The 24658-nt window shown below is 40.8% G+C and overlaps 2 protein-coding genes across 6 annotated transcripts in view; one reads left to right on the top strand and one right to left on the bottom strand.

Moving 5' to 3' along the window:
- The window catches only part of CTNNA3 (catenin alpha 3), a 1138512-nt gene that overhangs the window by 332610 nt on the left and 781244 nt on the right, over window positions 1-24658 (top strand). The window contains exon 1 of one of the 5 annotated variants that reach the window (XM_061635147.1): window positions 17471-17516. The exons of the other annotated variants lie outside the window; for them this stretch is intronic. Within the exon in view, the coding sequence (XP_061491131.1) occupies window positions 17496-17516 (21 nt within the window). The 5' untranslated portion in view covers window positions 17471-17495. Of the gene's footprint in view, window positions 1-17470; window positions 17517-24658 lie in introns of those variants that run through there. 5 annotated transcript variants of the gene reach the window in all.
- Window positions 1-24658, bottom strand: part of LRRTM3 (leucine rich repeat transmembrane neuronal 3) — a 191284-nt gene that overhangs the window by 36799 nt on the left and 129827 nt on the right. The gene's annotated exons all lie outside the window — the stretch shown is intronic.

Here is a 24658-nt window from a genome sequence, read left to right as displayed (position 1 = left end):
TATAGTTAACAGAATGTGACAGTGTCCCTCTCAGAGCTCACAGCTGCAACTTGCTGAGACTTTAGAGCTTCCCCCCGCTAAGAGTCCTTTGGTCTTACTCCCCGTGCCTTCCCTATTAGATCCCAATAGTTTGTGAACAGATAGTCAGTTGGCAGCTGCCCCACAAGTTGCAACATTTTAGTTTGTGCTACCTTCTCATATTTCTGTACCCAAGTCCCTTTTGCCCCCCCCCAAGTCTCTTCTGTTGCTCATTGGTTCATGTTCTGCTCTTTGTGCACTTCAGTATGCACATCCAGAACGCTGGGGTGGGGGAGGACATTTCCAACAATTAATTAGTGAGTTTGTAGACATCAGCTTAATTTTTTAATACAAAGGCCTTTTAAACAGCCACCTACAACACAATGCTGCCACCTAATTTTGGATGCACTCAGATTAGTTTTGCCAGTGAACTTGTAGTTTTATGGAATATGGATCAAGGTTTACCCAAGACATTTAGCCCAGTTGGATGAATTTGGGCTGATCACTACATCTCAGCTTAACCTAATTATAGGATTGTTGTGAGAATAAAAATGGGGGGTGGGAATCATGTACACCACCTTTAGCTTTTGGATGATAGACAGAATATAAATGTAATAAAATGCAAAAGAAAAAAAGATACTTGAAAAACATAACTGCCTTATAGCATGTGATAAACTTTCAAATAAGCCTCTGCAACATGTGAAATGACCAGCTGTTCTTTGCATGAAATCTTACTCTATGCACATATTTACTTGCATGTGCTTTAGAGAAATCAACTATCCCACTTGGAAATTTAACTTACAAAGACCCGAGGGATGGATCTAAATCCCGAAAGTGACACCAACTCTTGCAGCACGTACTAACTATTCAAAATCCGAATAAGAAATCATCTTGCTTCTCATATGTCCCATCTGTATGGCTCCATCTTCTCCAGTGCTGATGTTGGTGTGGGTGGAAGTGCTGCTTTTTGCTCTTAAAATGCAGGCAGAAAATTTTATCTCCAATCTTAGTGTTATGGTGAATTCTAAGATAGGAAATAAAAGATCCCTCTGTCTGCCCTTTGGAGACCACTCTCCAAAGAGCAGTCAGTGCCAGGGTCGGCACCAGGTATGCTGGGGCCCTTGGGCACCAGCCTGCCCCGTGTCCCAGCACACACACGTACACGTGCACGCTCCACCTACCTACCTTTCCCTTGGTGAATGCTGCCCACATTGTGCGCGCATGCCTGCCATCAACCAAGATGGTGGCCAAGGATTCCCTAAGGGGCTGATGCCTCCACCGCCATCTTGGTTGATGGCACGGATGCGTGCTATGCATGTGCCTCCCTGCCATCAACCAAGATGACGGCAGGGGCATCAGCCCCTTAAGGAAACCTCAGCCACCATCTTGCTTGATGGCAGGCTTGCATGTGCAGCGTGACCAGCATTTATGTCAAGGGAAAGGTAGGTGGGGCATGCAGGTGGGCATCGTGGGCCTGCGTGGCAGTAGGGGAGGTGCCTGGGAGCTCCCTCTTGCGATCCGCGGCAGGGTCAGGAGCCGACACTGCCGCGGATCATGGAAGGGAGCGCTACCCACCCAACCTAAGGAGGGGCCCTTCACAGACCCCTTGGGACCCAGGGGCCGTCAGCCAGGGCCCAACCTGGCTGCCTTCTGGTGCCCGCCCTGGTCAGCGCACTTTATTTCCTGATCAAATTGGAAGATAAACTTGCTGGGGCTGGCAGGCCACTTCTTGTGGCTTCATGGGTCAAATCGTGGCAGCAGGATAACCACTCCAGGTCTACATGATCAACAAGTCAAACAAGCTTTACTATTAAATGTAGACTTGTTCCTTTCTTCTGCCTACTGTAAAGCACTGAAAGTGAAGAAACCGCAATACTAAACCTACATAGGGGCTGCTGTGTTATTGCTCTGTCTCCTGCTGCATTGGATTGGTGGATGTCCAGATGGCTGACTGGCACACTGGGAAGCTAGGCAGGTGGGCACTCTTCTTCTTCTTCTTCTTCTTCTTCTTCTTCTTCTTCTTCTTCTTCTTTATTTATTTATTATCCACCCTGTCTAATGGCACCTGTCTAATATATAAAGGGGAGGGAATTCCAAAGGGTTGGTGCCACTACACGAAAGGTCCATTTCCTATGTTGTGCAGAAAGGACCTCCTGATAAGATGGTATCTGCAAGAGGCCCTCACCTGCAGAGTGCAGTGATCAACTGGGCATATAAGGGATAAGACAGTCTTTCAGGTCTCCTGGTCCCAAGCTGTATAGGGCTTTGTACACCAAAACCAGAACCTTGAACTTGCCTTGGTAGCTAATGGGCATCCAGTGCAATTATTTCTGCAGCTGGGTGAAATGTTGGTGTTACCCTGCCCCACTGAGCAGTCATGCTGTCTCATTTTGTACCAGCTGCAGCTTCTGAACCAACCTCAAGAGCAGCCCCAGATAGAGTTTATTACAGTAATCCAGCCTGGAGGTTACCAGTGCATGAACAACAGTGGTCAGGCTATTCCAGTCAAGAAATGGCCGCAGCTGCCTTACAAGCTAAAGCTGGTAAAAGGGACTCCTAGCCACTGAGGTCACCTGGGCCTCTAGCAACAACGATGGATCCAGGAGCATCCCCAGACTATGAACCTACTCTTTTGGAGAAAACACGACTCCATCCAAAGCAGGCAATCGACCAGTTTTCTGAACTTAGGAACCACCAATGCACAGAGCCTCTGTCTTGTTAGGATTCAGACTCAGTTTATTGGTCCTCATCCAGCCCACCACTGAGTCCAGGCACTGGTTCAGAGATTGCACAGCTTCTGCCGATTCAGATGTTACAGAGAAATAGAGCTGAGTATCATCAGTGTACTTTCGACACCTCACCCCAAATCTTCTGATGACCACTCCCAAGGGCTTCATATAGATATTAAACAGCACTCCATAATACAACTGCCAGGGGACTGAAAGGCAATCATCCAATGCTGTTCTTTGAAAATGACCAAGTTGGTCCAGAAGGATACCATGGTCAATGGTATCAAAAGCCGCTGAGAGATCAAGAAAGAATAACAGGGTCGCACACCCCCTGTCCTTCTCCCAATAAAGGCCATCCATCAGGGCAACCAACACTGATTCAGTCCCATAACCTGGCCTGAACCCAGACTAGAATGGGTCAAGATAATCTGTTTCATCCAAGAGTACTTACAATTGCTGTGCCACAACCCTCTCAATCACTTTCCCTAAAAAGGGGGTATTTGCGACTGGGTGGTAGTTGTCACAAACCAATGGGTTCAGGAGTGGTTTTTCTGGAGTGGTTGGATCACCACCTCTTTCAGCATAGCTGCCACACTCCCTCCCTCAACAATGCATTAACTACTCCCTGGATCCACTCGGTCATACCTCCTCGGCAAGCTTTAATAAGCCAAGAAGGGCAAGGGTCTAGAGGACACACTGCTGGCTGCATTGTCGCAAGCACTTTGTCCATGACATCGGGCCACATTAACTGAAACTGATCTCAAGAAGTTGCAGTAGACATTGCTCTGGACACCTCACCGGGACTACAGTAGATGTGGATGGGACATTAAGATTGCTATGTAGGCGAGCAACTTTACCCTCAAAGTGCCTTGCAAACATCCACAGTGGGCCTCCAAATGGTCTAAATCTCCATTTCCTGGAGTTGATGTCAGCAGACCCCTGACAATACAGAAAAGCTCCATTGGATAGCTACTTGAGGATGCAATGGTGGCAGAAGTGGGCCTTCTTTGCCACCCTCACCAGCACACAATAGACACAAATATGATGTTTTACTCATGCCCAATCAGCCTCACAGCACGTCTTTTGCTACATTTGCTCTAGCTGTCGTCCAGCCTGTTTCATTGCCCTTAGTTCACTGATGTACTGCTAACTGGGCTCCACAATGCCAGAGAGAGCACTCAGGGGCAACTGTGTTAAAAGCCCAATGTGTCTCAGTGTTCCAGAGGGTCACCCTGAGAGCTTCCCGAGGGCATTTAGAAATCCAGTGGATTTCCTTAGTCTCTGGGTGTGGACCATCTTAATCTGTCTACCAAGAGGTCCCCCTCTGCTGATCTTAACACGTGAAAGGGTCTGTGGGGAAGGAGGCGATCTATCACATATTTGGGGCCTGAGTTGCTTAAATACTAATATGAGCACCTTGAATTGAGCCCAGAAACAAACTGTCAGCCAATACAACTGTTTTAGAACAGGGGTTATATGAGTTCTGCATTTTGGACCAGTTGGAGTTTCTGAGTTATCTTCAAGGGCAGCCTCACATGGAGCACATTGCAATAATCCAGTCTGGATGTTATCAGAGCATGGAGTATAGTGGTCAAGCTGTAGCTGGAAAAGGCACGTTTTGTTGCCTTGCCTTACTCTTCCCTCTGCTATACCACATCCATAGCATAGATACAGCCATTGTGGCTTGGTGTTCTGCAAAGTGTTCTATTGCCAAAGCCCAGGTTGGCTCTCCCACTTTCTCTGAAGTAGTGAAGATGTATGGGGGCTGACACTTGCTCTGTCTTCTCCATCTGCATAGCATAGCCACAGCAGTGGTGACTGGGCACTCCTCACAGTGCTCTGCACCTGGCTCGGCAGCTGACTGTCACTGAAACATGGCATGAGTGGGGAGGCACAGGGGTTGCTGCTCACTCCTCTGCTCTTGTTATTTGCTGCCTGATCTAAGTGGGTCACTGTGATGCTGGCACTGTGATGCTATTGCTAACCACTTCAGTATTTGCACATTGCAATCCTTCAGAGGCTGTAGAAAGAGGCTCAGTTGGCCACAGAGGGCTTTGGACTATAGAAAATCCTGTCAGAGTGGATTCATATTTATGTTTACCTTATCTAAACAATTTCCTCACTATGTGCGTTACTCTATGCTCTCACTTGTATATCTTTACGCTTCAGTGCATGGCACCAAAAAATACAAATTGGGCTGCTTTTCAATGTTGTTATGGGAATATGACAAAACAATTTCTTTTGTAGGGGTTAACATTAATAAGTGTTATGGGCTAACATGCAGAGAGAGGGAAAATAAGGTATGTGTGTTATACTCATATCTGAATGCATTCTTTATGCAATCATTGAATTAGATTTGTTTTTATCCCTTCCAATCCTGAGCCTATGTGTTTTTCTGCTTTCTGCTATACATGGTAATGATCCAAGTTTGCTAATGACTAGATAACTAGCAAATATAAATGTCAGATCCAGATAAAATGGGAAATATACCCACTGATGTCCGAGTTACGTATAGACGTATTTGTAGATAATGCTTGTGTCCTTGGCTTTTGAAAGAGATTGTGTGTATTATGCCAAGGGAAGTTCAAGAACCCTTTTGGGGTCTGTCGTCTCTGCTTTTTCTGTCAGTTTTTGGCCACTTCGTACTGTATCAGTGCTATTGTGTGTGATTCTAAGGAAATTAAAAATGTAATACAAACTTATATAATGCTTTGTAGGTAATCTCTATGACTACCAGATTTCTGATTTCTCTGTGTTATTTTGAGGTCTGCTCAGATATCTTTTAAAATAGATTATCATTTTTGAAAGAAACTTCAGAAGACCATGCATCTATTGAAAAACATCGGGCATACTTATATAAGCTGATCTCTTGCATTGTGGTGCTGAAAGAAACAAGGGAGGCAACCAGCCATAGCACTTGACCTCTAATTATAAGTTTGTGCATAGACTTATTTAATTAAGAAGCTCGGTATATTGTTGCACTGCATGTTTAGACAAATTCATAGAGGATAAGGTTATCAATGGCTACTAGTCAAGATGGCTATATGCCACCTCTAGGTTCAGAGGTAGCATGCCTCTGAATATCAGTTGTTAGGGAGCAATAGCAGAAGAGGGCTATTGCTCTTGTTTCCTGCATTTGGGCTTTTAGAAAGTATATGTTTGGCCACTGAGGGAAAGAGGATGCTAGACTAGGTAGGCCTTTGGTCTGAGAAAGAGCAGGGCTCATTTTATGTTCTTACCACATGTTACTGTGAATTTCAGACGTTGGTGATATGGATGTAATTGTTTATGTATCCACTGTAACTCCTCTATTCTGTTTCATCCACACTGACAGTATTAGGAAATGAACCTAGGCCATGTTGCAGCACTGTGGAAAGCACCAGCCAGATTTTCCTGATTCTGTTAATTCTGTTGCAAAAGCTGTATGTATGAAAATCATGTGTATCTGATTATCAGAATGATCATTTCTTTGTGCTATCCCACTGATTTAAAAGAAGTGTTTTGCAGGATTTTGTCACAGTCATCATCATAATAAGTTGTTTAAACCATAAAAAAAGAAATGGCCATAACCTCAGATCTTGCTATGATCCCCTTAGAACAGGGGTGGAGAACCTTTGGCCCTTCATATGTTTCAGAACTACAACTTCCATCATCCCCAGGCATTGGCCATGCTTGCTGGGAATTGTAGTTCAGGAACGTCTGGAGGGCCAAAGATTCTGCATCCCTTCTTTAGAGGGAGGAGCCTGGAATCTGGATTTTGAGGATGAACACAGACATTCATTCAATTGGTGAAAGTGGTTTAAATTAAAGGTAGAGAATTTTATTCAGCCAGAATTTCTGTGTGAACCAACTGATTTTTTTAAGTTAACTGACTTTATTTGCACCTCCTGAATTAATACGTGCATTGGAATGTAATTATCCTTCCAATTTTGCAGTTTTTTTAATATTGCCATACAGTTCTTGGCTTAAAAATGTACCGAAATGTGTATTTTATTTTATTTTTTCCATATATTTTAGAATAAAATACACTTAGAAATGTATACATTGAAATATAATTCATGGGTGGGTATTCAACTAACTGTTTGAACAACACCCAGAAAGAGATTTTTTTGGGGGGGGTGTCGGAGGAGGAGAGAGGTATTGTGCAAAGAAAAATACTTGCGCTGATGGAACAATCTACTTAGCACCATGTTGAATACAACTCTGTGTTTTAAATACTTTGTGACAGATTAATATGTAAATATATATCTTTTTAAAAACAAAATCATAGATTAATGTGGAAATGTGATAGAATGGACTAATGAATGAAACTGATATGGATTAGAAATAGACTGAGCTGTCCATCCCTAGTTTGAACAATATTTTTATTGCATAGTACAGTATTTGTTTGTTTGGCAGATGGTTTTTCAAACTATTTCCACCACATTTAGAATGTGTGTCTATCTTCATCCTTTTGCTATCAATTGCCAGGGTATGGAATAGTCTGCAGATCAATGGCAGAGCTGCTCCCATGGGCTCACATTTGCCATAAACCTAACCTCTAAGTGAGAGTGCAGCTTAAAAAAAGAAGAAAAAACTCCCTTCAGACAGGAATGTGATTGTTTATATTCTGCAAAAAGTATTTTGAACATCAAACAAACAAATCCCCCCTTCGATTGGTAGAAACAAATAACTGCAAATAACTTCATAGGTGGTTGGGTTTTTTTGAAGAAAACAAAACAAAAGAGGCCTGGACATTAGGAAGATAATGCCCATGAGAAAAACAGAAAGGAGAAATTCCTTACATCAGCTTCAGTGAAAAAGAGGAAAAGTCAGAATCACAGCAGACTCTCGAAACTATTTGCTTGGATGCTTCACCTTTTGGAACTTTAGGTAGAACTATTCAATTTTTTTAAAAAAAAGATTCTCTCTCCCATGCAAACTGAAATTGTTACTAACATGGATGACTCCAGTAGTAACTTTATTGACCTACTCTGTCCTCCATGAAAGAAATCTGTGCAGTTTTTAAAAAAATAACTGATGGAGTTGATCAAAAAGGCAAGGTTAAGATTAACTGAAGGGACTAATATTTTGTCTCCTGAATTAAAAAAAAAATCAGCAAGCAAATGATATCTTAATGAAAGGGATGGTTTATCTCATGTAGTGGGTGATACTTGAAGTGAAAACCATACGTAACAACCCTCAGATCAGATAACCAATAAGACTAGGAAATCTGATTGCAATTTTATAGAGATTGCACACTTAATGGAATAAAGTAAGTAGATTTGATATATGGTATTAAAAATGCATTTGATGATATTTGTAATGAAATCATACTCTCAATTTCTTTCATGTTGGCTTGAACATGAATAGTCTTGTAAATAAAGTAGGCACACTATCACACAAACAAGCAATGATAAATAATCATGTTTTTCTGCCTTGAATGTGTCACAGCTCACTACTGAGCTGGGTTCTGTTCTGCAAATAAAAAAGAAACTTGAGACAAAAACATTGTTCACATTCATAAACAATCCATTGAGCAGTCGAAAAAACAAATTCAAACATAATTTATTGTGGTAGACGTTGCCAGGCTTTTAAGTGGATTGTCCAAAGTGTTTTTTTAAAGGAATATGTAAATTAGCTTTCTTTTGTGCATTATTTCAAAGACATTTTTGAAGAGAAATGTTATGTGGCATTCTCTCTGTCTCTCCTCCCCTTATTCTTTCTGTCTCTTCAGATGTTAATGGCATCACATGGAACACTGTAACGAGCTATTAGTTTATGCTAGTCAAACAGGCTTCTGCAACTAGGGATGGAAGTATCTGCTGATTTTGGTTCTCTCACTTCTCATTTTTCTAATCTTAAATTCAGTTCTGCAGCAATTTCTGATTTTAAAAAAAACCTCATGAAAATTCTTCAGCATTTTACTGCAAATTTCTCCTAATACACTTTCGCATGCAGTTTTGACTGATGAGCACATTTTTACAAGCAGTTTCTCCTAATATAATGCACTTTTGCATGTTACTTTTATTAATATATTCCTTTTTATGTCCACTTACCCCTAATATTTGCATTTTTGTAAACATTGTTTGGAGAACTAGATTGCAAAATTCACGTAAGTTCGGCTTTAAATGCGAACTGAAGTTGCATTTCTCCCCCATCCCATTCTGCAACCTACCATTTGCATAGTGAAAAAAGAACATTTTTCCCCACAGAAGCAGAGTTCTATCCATGAAAAGAGGCGTTCCCTCTTCAACCTTCCCTCTATAGCCCTGTGCAGCTTTGAAATCTGCCCCTGAGGTTTTGGGGACCCTCAAGAATACAAGAACACATAACATGGTGGGTGGCAGTGGAAAGGGGAGACTGGCAAATGGTGTAGGGGCTTGTGTGAGCAGAATTGTGTTCCCCTTGTTTAAAAGCATCTTAGGATACATGTCACTGAGCAAAACTTCCTTGCAGCTTCCTAAGATATACCCTTAAGAGTATAACACAAACCATACCCCAATTTAAATACCTGTGAATGCTATATCTGTAGTGGTGGCTTACTTATCAAACACATAATTATTTCAGCTAAACATTAATTCAGTCAAACAAAAGTATTTGGGGAAGAAAAAGCCCCAAGTAGACCCCCCACACACAAGTATCCCAGTCTCTTATTGTCAGTTTCATTTCTACTGTCATTTTCCCATGAGGGGCTTGTGAGTTTTTCCCTTGATAAAACGACTGGTCTTTTTTTTTTTTTTTTACTTTGATACAGATAATGGGAGTAGAGAGAGCGAGCATAATGGAACACACCCCAGGCGGTTGGCATTAAATAATTCAGTTATAGAAAACGAACAGGTACACAACCAATTCATACGCTGCCTTGCTGCAAATTGTTACAGTTCTGCTAATTCTTCTGCTTTTGATGCATGATGTACTTTTTCTGCCCCCTGACCATTTTGTAAGCTTCACAGTGCTAATTCATAGCCTCTGCAGTTCATGCCTGTCCCCAGATACATACAGTGTCAGTAACATATCCCTTGGCCTTCCTCTATTGTCTAGTTCCCTCTGTAGTAATCTGATTCTTCTCATGCAGGAGAAACCAGATTATGGCTTCTGCTGCATTTATTATACTTCATTCACTGATAACTGCTCAGGGGTCCCAGGGGTCTGAACGACATTGATCCTAACATTTGTAGCTTAGAAATAAAATGCAGTTTTGTCCATGAAGAAATCTTATGACCTGTGCAGGAAAATCATTAAGCCTTGCAGCTTGTTAGGAAAAGACAGGGTAGTTAAGTGAAGCATGGTGGAATAGCTACAACGGAACTGATGCTGGTGGAACAATGCCAGAAATGTTTGATTAAGGTGTGAATCAAGCAGACATCCCCGGGAGGGAAAACATGAGTCTATACTATCACCATTGGCTTTCCCAGGTGTAGAAAAAATACTGTTTAAGTGGAACACAGATGGAAGTTTCTGGTTCTAAACAAGCTTCTGCAATTATGACTTGATTGATCTGAGCCCTTGTCTTTTAGTTAGTTTCCTAGCTGAAAAAATGTCCCATTTTTAGAAGGTCACAAGTGGTCCCTTTGTCAGAAAAACACTCCAGTAAGTGCACCATTGTTCTCAAGCTTGTTATAGTCTATTGAAGCACCGATCAAATGTTTCTTGGTTTGGTTAAAAGACTGTGATAATGATATGTGTTTCCCTGCACAATGTCTGTGCATCCTCCCAGAGGTAGAATTCTTCTCATACTTCCTCCCCCCCCTCCTACATGAGGCAGCATGAAGCATTCCCTGGGGAGATTTGCTTAATAATTTTTCTATTCCATGTAGAAATTACTTGGGAGTTCTGGAATTCTTTCCTCTACACAAGAAGGACAGGTGGGTAGATGTTTCTTAACTGCTTTTCCTCTGGCCTCTCTCTGGATCAGGACCACCCTCTCCCAAGTTGCCTTTTTTCCTGCGAGATGAAAAGTCTTGGTATCTTCCTTGAATATTTCACTCTTTGGATGAAAAAGCAGCTCTTGGGAGGATGTCATGGGATATGAACTGCCAGGGACAGACCAGGAACAAGACCTTGGGGGTCATAGTGAATACCTCAATAAAGGTATTGACCCAGTGTGCAGTAGCTGTGAAAAAAAGGCAAATTCCATGCTAGGGATCATTAGGTGTTGAATTGAAAACAAGACTGCCAAAATCATAATGCCATTATACTAATCTATGGTAAGACGACCTTTGTAATGCTGTGTACAGTTTTGGTCACCATACCTCAAAAAGGATATTGGAGTTGGAAAAATTTCAGAAAAGGGCAACCAAAATGATCAAATGGATAGAGCAACTCCCTTATGAAGAAAGGCTCAGATGTTTCAGGCTTTTTAGTTTAGAGCAGTGGTTCTTAACTGTTTTTGAGTTCTGGACCCCTTTGAGAATGTGATGAAAGCTGTGGATGGAGGTAAATAAATAAATACAATTAATTTTATTGCATTGGAAATTGATTTTTTTTCATCTGGTTCATGGACCCCCTGAAGCGCATGGGAACCCCTAGGGGTCCATGGGCCTCAGGTTAAGAAACTCTGGTTTAGAGAAAAGGCAAGTAAGAGGTGCCATGATAGAAATATATAAAAGTATGCATAGTGTGGAAAAAGCGGATATTATTATTATTATTTAATTAAATTTATATCCCATCCTTCTTCTCAGTAGGAGCCTCAGGTGGCAAACAAAAACATTAAAATACTATAAAACATAATAAAAACAGACATTAAAATATATTAAAACAAAACATCTTTTAAAACATATTAAAACAAAACATCTTTAAAAATATCTTTTTTTAAAAAAAGCTTTAAAACTTCTTTTTAAAAAAAAGCTTTATAAACATCTTTAAAAGCAATTCCAACACAGATGCAGACTGTGGAGAATAGAGAAATATAGAGAAAGGTTTTTTTCCTGTCTCATAACACTAGAAGTTGGGGACATCCAATGGAGCTGAACATTGGAAGATTCAAGACAGACAAAAGAAAATATTATTTCACACAGTTCATAGTTAAACAACGGAATTTGCTCCCAGAAGATGTAGTGATGGCCACCAAGTTGCATGGCTTTAAAAGAGGATTCGACAAATTCATGGAGGATAAGGTTATCAATGGCTATTAATCCTGATGGCTATGCTCTGCCTCCACTGTTGGCGGCAGTATGCTTCTGAATCCCAGCTGCTGGAGACTGCAGGAGGGAAGAGTGGTGCTTGCGCTGAGGTCCTGTTTGCATTCATCCCATAGATATCTGGTTGGCCACTGGGAGAACTAGATGCGGGACTAGATAGGCCACTGGCCAGATCCAGCTTGCTCTTCTTATATGTTCTTATTTATTTGTTTATTTATTTATTGCACTTGTATACTGCCCCATAGCCGAAGCTCTCTGGGCGGTTTACAGCAGTTTATTATTATTATTATTCTGAACTGGAGAAGGAACAAGAGGGCAAAGAGTCAACTAGCATTTATTCTCTCCCCCCCCCCAATACAATCTGCCCCAGGCTTCTTTAAATGATAAATAAATAAATATGGGTAAAATAATCCCAGAACTCTGCTTAATATGCTCTTTGAGCTTCAGTTGCATATGGGCTCCTACTGGTAGGAAGGGTGGGATATAAATCAAATAAATAAATAAATATGTAACTAGGAGAGTTAATCTATAAACATCTTTATTACAGGCATAGAGTTGCACAATGGATATCAGAGTTTTGTCCTTCATTCTATTCAATGACTAGTATCAGACCAATTTTTTTCTGTGTTGCTTACTAAAGCATCAAAAACAAATGTCCTTAAATTGCTCTCTTGCTTCCTGGTCCTGATCCAGCAAAGACAAGTTTACAATTGTGCAACCCTTTATAAAATTGCAGAATCCTACTGATAAGTGGTTTGGCAAGAGATTGGGGACATTTCCCTTTATAAATAGCTGATCTGTGGGGTTCTAGCTTTTGAAAAAAGGGCTGTGTATGTGCAGGACCAGCTGCTGAATTGGGTTGGGGAATCACATTCACACACATTGTTACCCATCTATGTAGAGTTATGCATGCACAACCCTGTTTCCACCCACTTCCTTAGGTGGAGTGGGACAACTGTCTTTTTGGGATAGTTTGTTAAATTTGGAAGCATCTCCCCCTCATCACTTGTGCATAATTTTATTATTAGATTATTACTGTTAATACTTTCCAGATGCTTTCCCTTAAACATTTCTCCTCAAAAGGGACAAAACAGGTGGCTGCTTGAGCAGCAAAATATTTAGCATAGAAATAGGACCACATTCTAGTACATAAAAGGCTTTCTAAGGGCTTCTGACAATCCATTGTTCTCCTTGTTCAGCAGTGCAATTCTGCAGAAGATAAATAAATAAACCCTTTTCTCTAGTTTTAAATATACCTAATCCAACTGATTGAAATAGCACATATAGTACATAAATGTTGCATACATATATCAAAGCAACACAATTCCTTTTATCTACAACAGATCTATTTTATTCCAATTAATGTGTATATCTTAGGAACTGTTTTCTTTCTGTTTCCTATTTTAATAAACACCTCAAATATAATATTTGTTAGTAATTCAGAAGATTTGAAAAAAGGAGTAGCAGTGGTTACCCTCTGTGAAGAAATTGTACCTTTCCGGGGAGAAATTGAAATGAAAGAGTGCTGTTCTGTTTTGAACATTGTTTAGATTGTAGATAGTTAACTGTGTGAACGGGAACAAACTGGCCTAACTAGACTCAGAGAGATACCTTATACTGGAGTTCAATTGGCAATCTGCCAAATATGCAGTTAAAGTAATAGAATTGCTGAAGAGATGACTAAGTAACTTCTGACAATTATGACATTTTGTTGTAGAATCCAGCTTTTATGTGATTTATGTGGAATTCAAAAGGGCAGAATGTAATAGGTCCTTTTGTGGACATTCCTTTCAAACTTATTGGTCCACAGTTATAGGCCAATGAGGGTATACAATTCAACTAAGAACCTGTTGATTTATTAGAGGCTTCTGACTGTATAGACTAAAAGAACAGGGTCAGTCCAGTAGTGACCAGCATTGTGGTATCACTCACCTGGCTTCCCAAGGCTGTGCATTGCTGTCAGTTACTGAGATGGGGAGAGGCAAGGCAGTGGTGAGATTGGCACAGTGTGGGTGCAGCTTTGGGAGCAGCTAATTGATTCTGCCGCTGTGCCTGCACCACACTGAGCTCCCCACTGCCTTGCCCCTTCCACTCTCCGGCAATAGCATGCAGCGTTGGAAAGCCCGGTGAGCAAAATCGCACCATCCCACTGGCCACTTCTGGGTAAGTCTTTGGAATATCTTTGGGAGACTATGAAGAGGTTCATCGAGGGCCTGAGAGAGTCTGGAGCTGAGATCAACAGCAGTTAGGGGAAACAGAAGTCCAAAGAGGGGTTAGGAGCTGAGAAATCCTTGTGGTAGTAAGCAGATGATGAAGAGAAAGGCGCTAATGATTAGAGCTGAAATTACTGAAGGCAGAAGCTAAGAAGGTCTGCAGAGGGAGATGAAGACTCCAACAGCAGCCCTTTGGACGAGCTGAATTGGTAGTTAACTTGAAGAAACAATAAGTACCTGATCAGACTTCTGGTAAAGACCTCAGTAAAGCCTGCAACTGTGGGGAAATTAGCCTGACCAGAGAGGAGACTTCAGGTGAAGTCTATGAAACAGCCAGTGATTTAATTAGAATGGAGATTAGTAGAGTAAGTGGGTAATGGCAACAGTAACATCATTAATGTAAATGTAACATCTTTAAAACAATAGTAATATCTTTAAGCAGTTATTGAATTAAGTATTGTTATATAACTGACCTTCAAGTAAATTATATTTGTTTGACTTTCATACCCTAGTCTCTTGGACTGTTCATGCCATGCCTGTAAGTGTATGTGATAAAAAGTGTGTGAAGGTATTATTTATTTGAAACTAAATGATGGCAGTGGTAAGATACAAGGAATTATGAAAGTAAGTAGTTTTAATCAATGAGATACATGGCAGGGATCCTCTATACAATAATAAAGTAGTGGAATGTGTAAACCATAGAAGGCCTTCCATGAGGAAATGGAGGACAGGAGCACAGTGATAGGATTATAATAACTAAGGGCCTCCACAAATTGGTGGACAGTGGTGAGATTGTGAACCAGCCCATCATAACTGGTGGTAGTAGTGGGATTGTAAGACTCTAAGCCACACACTCTCTTTAAGTGTTATCAATTTAGTTGCTTATTTATCAGAACATCCCCTCATTTTATAACATAATACAGTGCTCAAATGCACCCAGTCTAAATCCTGTACTGAACGCAAGATGAAATCAATTTGTGGAATTTGCTGCCACAAAATGTGATTCCTATGGGCTTAGATGGCTTTGAAGAGGATTATAGAAATTCATGGAGGATAGGTGTGTCAGTGGATATTGCCTATGGTAACTCAATGAAACCTCCATGGCTAGGGCTGGACCACAGGGCCAGTCTATGGCCTCACAGCCCCAGAGGCCCCAAAATGATCACCCAGAGAGTGGCAGATTATGGGGACAGTGGAAAACGTCAACACCTGGACTAGCATGGGTGTTTGGGGCCCACCAGAACTAATACTGGTCATCACAATATCCTTTCTTCTTTTAAAACACATTTTATAGCTGGGGGGTGCGTCCTGGCATGTACAGATGCTAATTTTATTATTTTTACTTTAATAATATATGATCCTTTTCTGCACCCATCCCCCTTCCGCAATGCTTATTCCTAGATAAGTGTGTTTAGCATCAGGAGAGCAGTCATAAAGGCAGTATGATTTAAATGATGCAACATGCAAAAGTGCATATTCTTGGGGTATATCCTTTTATTTAACCTGGCAAATTTATTTATTTTATTTATTTATTATTTCAATTTATATACCGCCCTTAGCAGAATAGCTCTCAGGGCGGTGAACAAATTCTTCTTTGCTGTAACATATCTGAAATGTAAAGGCAGTTTCGTATAAAGCATGGAATTGCGGGCAGGCAGGGAAGGAGGAGAATGTTTCTTTCACAACATGGCCATCTAAAGAGGGCTTCCTGTATAAGACCATTAAGTCCAGGCTCTGAAATTTCTTAGCTGCAGTCCTGGTTCAGTATGGCTCTGAATACCAGTTTCAAGGGACAAATCATGTGGGAGGGTAGTTCATAGAATCATAGAATCATAGAGTTGGAAGGGGCCTTGTAGGCCATCGAGTCCAACCCCCTGCTCACAGCAGAAAATCCACAGCTAGAGCATCTCCCGCAGATAGCTGTCCAGCCTCTGCTTGAAGACATCCAGTGAAGGGGATCCCACCACCTCCCTAGGCAGTCGGTTCCATTGCCGAACTGCCCTTACTGTCAAGAAGTTCCTTCTAATGTCCAATCTGAATCTACGCTCCTGCAACTTAAAACCATTAGACCTAGTCCTACCCTCTGGTTAGCGTCCTAGTTAGCTTCATGCTCTGCTTAGCCACTACAGTAGGGCCCTGCTTTACGGCGTTCCACTTTAAGGTGTTCCGCTGATGTGGCGGCTTTCATTTTTAATTTAAAAGCTATTTTTTTCTCCTTTGCGCCGTTTTGCGCCATTTTTGCATCATTTTCACACGACACAGCCCATTAAAGTCAGTGGGGTTCCGCTTTACGGCGTTTTCTGCATTATGGCGGGGGTCCGGAATGGAACCCGCTGTATAAGCGGGGCCCTACTGTATTGGAAAGAGAATGCTGGACTAGATGGGCCTATGGTCTGATCCAGCTGGACTCTTTTTGATGTATTTTGGATCAGTAACATATGAGCTCTAGCACTGATATTTTAATGATAACTTAGATTTAAGCATAATATTAATATCCTATTTCAGATACATGAAGCAGAACAGACTGCCACTGCATGCACAGCATACACAGCATTTCACAACTCCCTCAAGGTGGAAGATGTAAGTCACTGCAGTCTCCTCCTGCCCCATGCAGGTGGGGAGGCATCCACACAGTCTGACCACCCAGGTGGCACTCACTCATCTCTCTTATCGATTGTGCACCCAGTCCAAGGACTTTATGTTCCAGCTGTTGACTGTTTATTCTTTCTCTCTCTGTCTCCCCTTGCTCTCTACACTCTGACATCACACAAGGGATGTAAGAAGGCTGCAATTTCCGTTCTGACCTACATTAGGGTAAAAACATACCCACTGTTCTGCCAGTTCCAGTGTGTCTCCACCTCTCTCTTCTGAAAATGGGGGCGCACGATGACAAACCCTACCCCTTTTTACTGTAAAACCTGGTGAGAGCAGCTTTTTATTAAAAAAAAATCAGCATCAAAGAGATTTCAGAACTCAACAGCAGATCAACCCATTTCCCCTCCAGGTGTGGCTAATAACAACACTTTGGGGTAAGCGACTAGTATGTTCATGGCCTTATTCATAATCAGCACTGTTTGTGTCCTGCTGCAGTTTCCTTTCCACCAAATACCCCACTGAGGTGTGGTGGTTTTGGTTTTTTGCAGCCACTTTGAGGCAAAGATGTGCATTGAGTATGGCCTGCATTAAGCCAAGCACACTGTACTCTTGGAAAATCTTCATTTGGGGCCTTTGCTCTCTATTTTCAGAAAAGGGGTTGGAGAATTCTTTCAAAACTGAGGGTGGATGTTAGTATTTGCTATTTGTCAATAGGCTCAGCAGTTTTGTGGTGATTGGCTGACTTGGACATGTTGCTTTAGAAGCAGCAGCATGCAGCACCCAGTGATCCCCCTAAGCTCTGGCTATGCCTCCACCAAATGATCAAACTTCAGCATTCTGTAGGTAATGTTAATTAACTCTGTTCTCTGCAGTGAAATGAAAGATCACCAGTTTCTTTACAAACTGTGTTTGTATTACTGTTATGTACATTTACCCTCATGATGCAACTTCACAAAGTAATTTTAACTTTCTGTCTTTCTATACTTGTTTTGCATGATATCACATTATAGCAGTCTCCCCCCATCACTATATTGCTACATATTATGTTAAGTATGCTTCACTGGGGTCAACACCGCAAACTTTATGTGCCTGTCCTGGGTATTTTTTAGGATATGGAACTGAAATGCTGTACTTTTGCTGTGTTGGAACTTAGATGATTGAGTTGTTTTAATTTCTTCTCCCTGGTTAACTACTTCTAAGGGTTGATGGGCATCTTACCCACAAATTTCTGGCATGTAACAGTAGCCACTTTATATATAAGCAGTGCAGTTTCTTTAAATGGCGTCCTTGGTATATTATGCTGAGTATCTTGAAAGTGAGCATAATTTCCAATGTTTTACAGCTAACTAAATAATATTTCAGTTTGTAAATCATCTTCATATTTTTTTACAATATGTATTAACTCCTAACTAGAATGCTGGTGTCATGAAGTCTCTAAAATAGTTGTCTACACTGGAACTTATTTGAAATAGAAAAAAGATATTCATGATAGAAATGTACCCCATTCAGAGATAAGGGGAAGAAGATGAGATGGAGAGATATGAAGGATTCAGACAGATAAAATTAACATCTTTAGGGATTATGGTGTAAATGTTTTAAGTTTTTAAAGTAGGGATTGCATCATAGAATTCCACAATAAGAACACAGAAGGGAATGGCAGCTGTTTAAAGATATCAAAGGATCATAGCAGAAACTTCACAGATAGAGGACATTTGGGAAGGAATGTAAGCTATAGGTGTTTATATTCTAATGAGAAGCCTCAAAGCCAAAATAGGGTAACTAATGGCACTAATAGAGAACATAGATATGGTGGGCATATCACAAACCTGGTGAACAGTAGGAAGCCATTATCCCTTCATATAAAATCTATAGAAAGGACAAGAAGGGCATATTGGCGATGTTATCTTTTCAAAGAGAGCATACATTCAAATAAACTAGGTGATGTAGGAGGAACAAAATATGCAAGGACCAAACTCTTTGTGATCCTCAGTCATGTGTAATTCCTCTGACTTTTTACTAACTGGAACAATCCAGCAATCTGCAGTAAAAGAATATAGATATGAATATGTGTGTGTCTCTGTGTGTAATTTTAACCCTTACCCTCTGGTATTTCCCCCCACTAAAATTCAACCCCCCAGAACAACATCTTTCTTGCTCCTTTTCCTCCTGCAAGAGAAAATAGACAGTCCTCAATTTTTTCCCCTGTAGAGGAAACAACAGCTAAAACAGTCAGTGGAGCTCAATTGCCTTTCTTTGGTTGTGAGACGAAGGCTAACTATTTGGAGCGTTTTAAAGGTGTTTTTTTAAAAAAATGATGACTAAGCAGGAGATGGTTTACAAAATAGTATGGAGAAAATAGTTACAGATTTTCCTCTCTCTCTGTTATAATACTAGGACTTGGGGTTTTCCAATGCAGCTAAATGGTGGGAAAATGCTAACATGGCTTTAAAAGAATATTAGAAAAATTAATTTGAGGATAAATCTGTCAACAGCTATTAGCCATGGTAGCTAAATGGAACCTTTATGTAAAGAGGCACTATGTTCCTGCAGGACATATAGCAGACGAGGCTGTTGCTTTGTTTCTTGGCTTCCTGGAGGCATCTGCCTCCCCACTGTTTCAAACAGGATCCTGAACATGATAATCGGATCCAGCAGGGCTCTTTGCTATCCTTATGTTCTTAGGATTTTAAAGATGCTCTGAGAAGCTGCTTTGAAGTCTAAAGAAAAAAAATCAAACATATTGGACCTGCCTGGAGATCTAACATGGGAATAGCTATCATTTGATCAAAAGTACTGTAGAAATAGGTTGAGACCAGATTGATATTTATTAGCTGTTTGCCTACTGATGGCATTTAGAAGGACAACAATGTTAAAAAAAAGTTCTTCATGAACTTTACTAAAGTTGTCAACAGATGACAGTTTTATTTGGAAAGTAGTGAATAACTGAGGACTTGTTGCCTCATCACATTATTGTCTGTCTTAATCAGATTTTGTACTGCTTGAAGAATCAGCATCTCTCACAGAAGATAGAGCGGAATAAAAGGAGTGAGTTTTGTGCATCATGGACAACGATCCTGCTATCGTCGCATTTTCAGCTTTGTGTGTGTGTGTAATTGTCTGTCTCTAGGTTGAGATGCATTATGATACAGTGATTGGGATGGTTGGTAGGGATGAGGGAGAATATCCGCCAAATAGGACCTGGCACTGGATTCCAGCTGAATTCAATAGTTTGCCATCTTTTCAGACCGCCACTTATTTCTTGCTGTGGGCTGTGGCTGTAATCGGCATGGATTTTACAGCCGTGGCTGCAAATCAGCAAGAATTTATTCTTTTGAACTTTCCCCCGCATATTTTAGATTTGAGTTATTTACGGAGTAATGCTCCATAAATGGGGCATTTCCATTAAGAAGCCAGCATTTCATACCCTTGTGACCTCTGTCACTTGTCAATCAACCACTCACCAAGACTATTGCTAACAAGGAAAAGCAGCTTCAATTAGCCATTTTAAAACTGTGTTTCATCGTACTTGCAAATACTTGTGCTGTGAAGCCTCCTGTGTTTGTTCTTTAGCCCCGTTTTTCTCTGCTCTCATACCCCCTCACTTCCCCAAATTTTAGAAACCTTAGTATTTTACAGAAATGTTCCCAATGAAGCCAGTTTTGAATCTAGATCGTCCTAAGGGTAAAGGGTAAACATTCATAAGCATGACACCATTGGGCTCCAATCAGATAAACTCTGAGGCTTTTGCCTTGGAATCCAGAAAGCACTTGTTGCAAGAGGAAGGGGCAACTGTTCCTCTCTTCCCAGAGAGTCCTTTGGGATCCACCCTTCTTTGATAAAGAATAGATGAACAAGCAACACATATGCAGACATTTAACATACATTATAATACCTTGAGACCTCCATGGCTCCTGATGTTGATAACTATGAAATTTTGGCCACCAAACAAACAAACAAACCGCGGATCAAATCACCCAAATTTGCGCACAGCAGATCGAATCGGCAAATGTGAGAGCAAGCGGGAACAAAACAATGGTGGATTGGGATTAAATGACAGACTGTCAGAATGCAAATGGATCGGAACCATGCAGCGAACCCCATCCTTAATAGTTGGTTGCTTTTGTTATTTTTGGCAACTAGAGGTATCAATAGTTCATGACACATGAAAGCACAAAGAGGCCACAATCATCCAAGTGCTGCTTTTATGCAAATCCCATTGATTGTAGTGGCTTGAACAACAGCTGGGGAACTGTTCCTTTGGAGTATATATTTAATTTCTTCTTTCTTCTTTGTCTCTGACATCAAAACTTTTGAACTATAAGCTTAGGTAGTTTGTCTTAAACTGTTAATATTTTTTTCTTTTAGATGCTGCTTAGTTTTGCTAGATATGAAAGTTAGTCGTGTTTTTAATGAACACGGAAGCAGAGAAGAAAAACTATGAGAAGATAGGGATTTTTGTAGATGCGTCAGTGCTCATACTAACTATAAAAGTTGCAAATCACATTCTAAAGAAAGGAGCAGTAGTTTGGGAGATTATGGGTAGAACTATATGCCATCCCTCTGAGCTTTTAACTTCCAGAGATATGGCTTTGAGGAAAATAAATTTGAGGTACTTGCTGAAATTGCTGTCTACAGGTGAAATAAGTTGTGGAAATTATGAGTGAAATGAATAATGAGAATTTCAGCAACAAGAAAGTTAGTTTGAAGCCATTTCTGGTTTACTCTGGAAAGGCCACTGTTTAACAAACTAGGATTTCTTGAGCCCATGCATGCCCATTTAATATCAGCTCCACCTGTGCAATTTAGACAGTAGCATACTATAGGCAAAAATGGCAATTCAAAGTAAAAAAAAAAAGCCAGATGACTCAAGCAATTAAGAAACATGCTGCGGGTCTCCAGAGTCAACTGTCCAGTCATGATCTGGAGGCAATGCTGAACAAATGCAGTCCACTGACCCATCCTGAATACTTTTTTGGATCATAGAATCATAGACTTGTGGAGTTGGAAGGGACCTATATGGCCATCGAGTCCAACCCCCTGCTCAATGAAGGAATCCAAATTCAAGCATACCTGACAGGTGGCTGTCTAGCTGCCTCTTGAATGCCTCCAGTGTTGGAGAGCCCACCACAATCCTAGGTAATTGGTTCCACTGTGGTACCGCAATTGGAGACAGGCCACACTACTCAGGTACACGATCATCATCAAAATCACCTATTTGTTGAGTTCCATTGTTTAGATCTGGTCTCAAAATAGTATAAAGTTTGTGTCACCTCTTTAACAGCAGGTTTTTAATTGAAGGGAGGATGACCTTGTGCTATTCACAAGAATGCTGCACTGCAGAGCAGAGTTGTGGTATTAGCATAATTATGATGTGAAATGCACCAGAGGTGAATTGTTTTAAAACAAATTAAACAAATGACTTTCTTATGTCATAAACTGCATTTAATCTCATGCATGACTGTCTTTACAATAGATCTTACAGCAATATAGCAAATTAAATATACATGGAAGAGTAGCCAATGCATTCATGGGCAGATGTTTTGCATTTGAATTAAATCTGATGAACGTGTGGAATATAAGTCATTTAGGACAAACAGTCTCAATGCGTTTTTAATTCCGGAAAAATAAACTGATATTTCCAAAAGTCATTATTTTCTTCTGAGTGTTCATTTACATGCAGTATGAAAGCACTAGTGTAAGTTGGTTATATAGCATGCATTAGACTTTGTAATGGGTTCTTGCAAATACATGCAATGGATAACGTAGCTTGCTTCACAGATGGTGATGTCTAGTTAAGGGTCGTTCTTGTACTTGCTACCTACATGAGAATCAATTAGGTCAATATGTTTGCTGCTATCCTGAAGAGTGTTCATTTATTGGTATATTAGCAGAATATTTTCCTGTTTTTCTCAACTTCCTAGTTAAACCTGCATGATTAATTCAAATGAAAATGGAGAGAGGTTACCTAAAATGATAGTGGTCAACTCCCTTTTGATTTACCATCTATTGCAGTGAGAGGATGTTGTCCAGCTGCAAAGTAAGCAATACAGTCATCCTAGATGAATGCTCAATTTTAGCAGACAAAGAAAGAAGATGGATTCTCTTATTTTCTGAATGAGAAACTGAAACCAAAAAAGCATTACTGATTTCGCCAAAATCATTTCTAAGAGTCTTACTTTAGAATGCCTGTTTTATTAACAAAAACTACAAGAAACTAGCCAGGAAAGGGGGCATTCTCTCAAGTTGAACGTGTGTGTGTGTGTGGAGGGAGAGGGGACTGGGGGAAAATGACCCAACCAGTTGACAGTCCTAAATTTTATATGGAACCATATTGATTTATTTATTATCTTATTTATAAATATATCTGTATACCACTATTTCATTAAAAAAAATCAAAGTTGTTTACAAGCAGTTAAAAAAAATCCATACAGTAAAAACCATTAAAAATACAGTAAAAACAGAGGTCAATTTTATTTTTTTTAATTGCAAAAAGACATCATCTTAATTGATTCCATAAGCCTGGCTGAACAGAAAGGTTTTCAGCAGGTATTTAAAAATTAAAACAGAAGTCGTCTGCTAACTCTCTGTTTGCAGAGCAGTCCAGAAAACTGGTCTGATGACACTGAAGGCTCAATTTCCTGCCAATGTTAAATGAGCCGCACCAACTCAGGGGACAACCAAAACTGCTCCTGCAGATGATCTCAGTGATCTAGCTGGGATATAAGGGTTCAGGTGGTCCCTAAGATACCTTGGACCTAATTTGTTCAGGGCTTTGTAAATTCATACAAGGACCTTGAACCTGGCTCAGTAGTGGATGGGCAACCAGTACAGATGTTTTAAGAGTTGTGTCACATATTGTCTGCCATATGCCCCCATCAGCAGCCTGGCTGCCGCATTTTGCACCAGCTGAAGCTTGCATCAGGCCCAAGTGCAGCCCCACATAGAGTGCATTGTAGTAATCTAGCCTCAAGGTGATGGAACACATGGACTACAGAGGTCAGGCTATCCTGTCTAGAAACAGCCATCGCTGACAAACAAGACAAAGCTGGTAAAAGGCACAGATGATACCTGGGCCTCTAGTGACAAAGGTGAATCCAGGAGTACCCCTAAGCTACAGATGGAGTGCAATCCCATCCAGAAAAGGTAACATGCCTATCTCCCTGATATGGGACCCAAAGAGCCTCCATCTTCCCAAGATTCAAGTACAGTTTATTGGCTTTTATTCAGTCCACTACAGCATTCAGACACCGATCCAGAACATTCACAATGTCTCCTGATTCAGATGTTATGGAGAAATAGAGCTGCATGTTATCAGCATACTGCTACCTTGTTCCAAAATGCTTAGTGACAGCTCCAAACAGTTTCATATAGATGTTAAATAGTACTAAGGACAGAATAGTACCCTGAGGAACCCCATAGCACAAGTGCCAGTGGACCGAGGAACACTCACCCAGTGCTACTCTCTACATGTGGCCCTGAAGATAAGAGCAGAACCGCTGCAATACAGTGCCTTTCACACCCATCCCATGAGGTCCTGGAGTTGGTCCAGGAGGATACCATGAACAATGGTATCACATACTGCTGAGAGATTGAGCAGAAGTAACAGGGTTGTACTACCCCATCTCTCTCATGATAAAGTTCAGGGCAACCAAGGCTGATTCTGTTCCAAAGTCAGGTCTGAATCCAGATTGTGATGGATCTAGATAAACGGTCTCATCCAGAAATACCTGCAGTTGCAGTTGCCAAGAAAGGGGTATTGGCAATTGGTCTATAGTTACACGGCATTGGGTCCAGCGTGGGCATTTTAAGAAGTGGATGCTCCACTGCCTTTTTAAGGGGCATCACACAAAGATGTGTTTACCACACCAGTGACCTATTCAGTCACCCACTCTGAATAGTTCTAATAACCCAAGATGGACAAGGATCTAATGAGCAGATGGTGAGGCCATCTCTGCAAGCATCTTGTCCACATTATTAGGCT

Source organism: Rhineura floridana, chromosome 7 (assembly GCF_030035675.1).
Source record: "Rhineura floridana isolate rRhiFlo1 chromosome 7, rRhiFlo1.hap2, whole genome shotgun sequence".
Classification (NCBI taxonomy): Eukaryota; Metazoa; Chordata; class Lepidosauria; order Squamata; family Rhineuridae; genus Rhineura; species Rhineura floridana.
The sequence above is the reverse complement of the archived record's forward strand: the minus strand, read 5'-3'. Positions and strand labels throughout refer to the sequence as shown.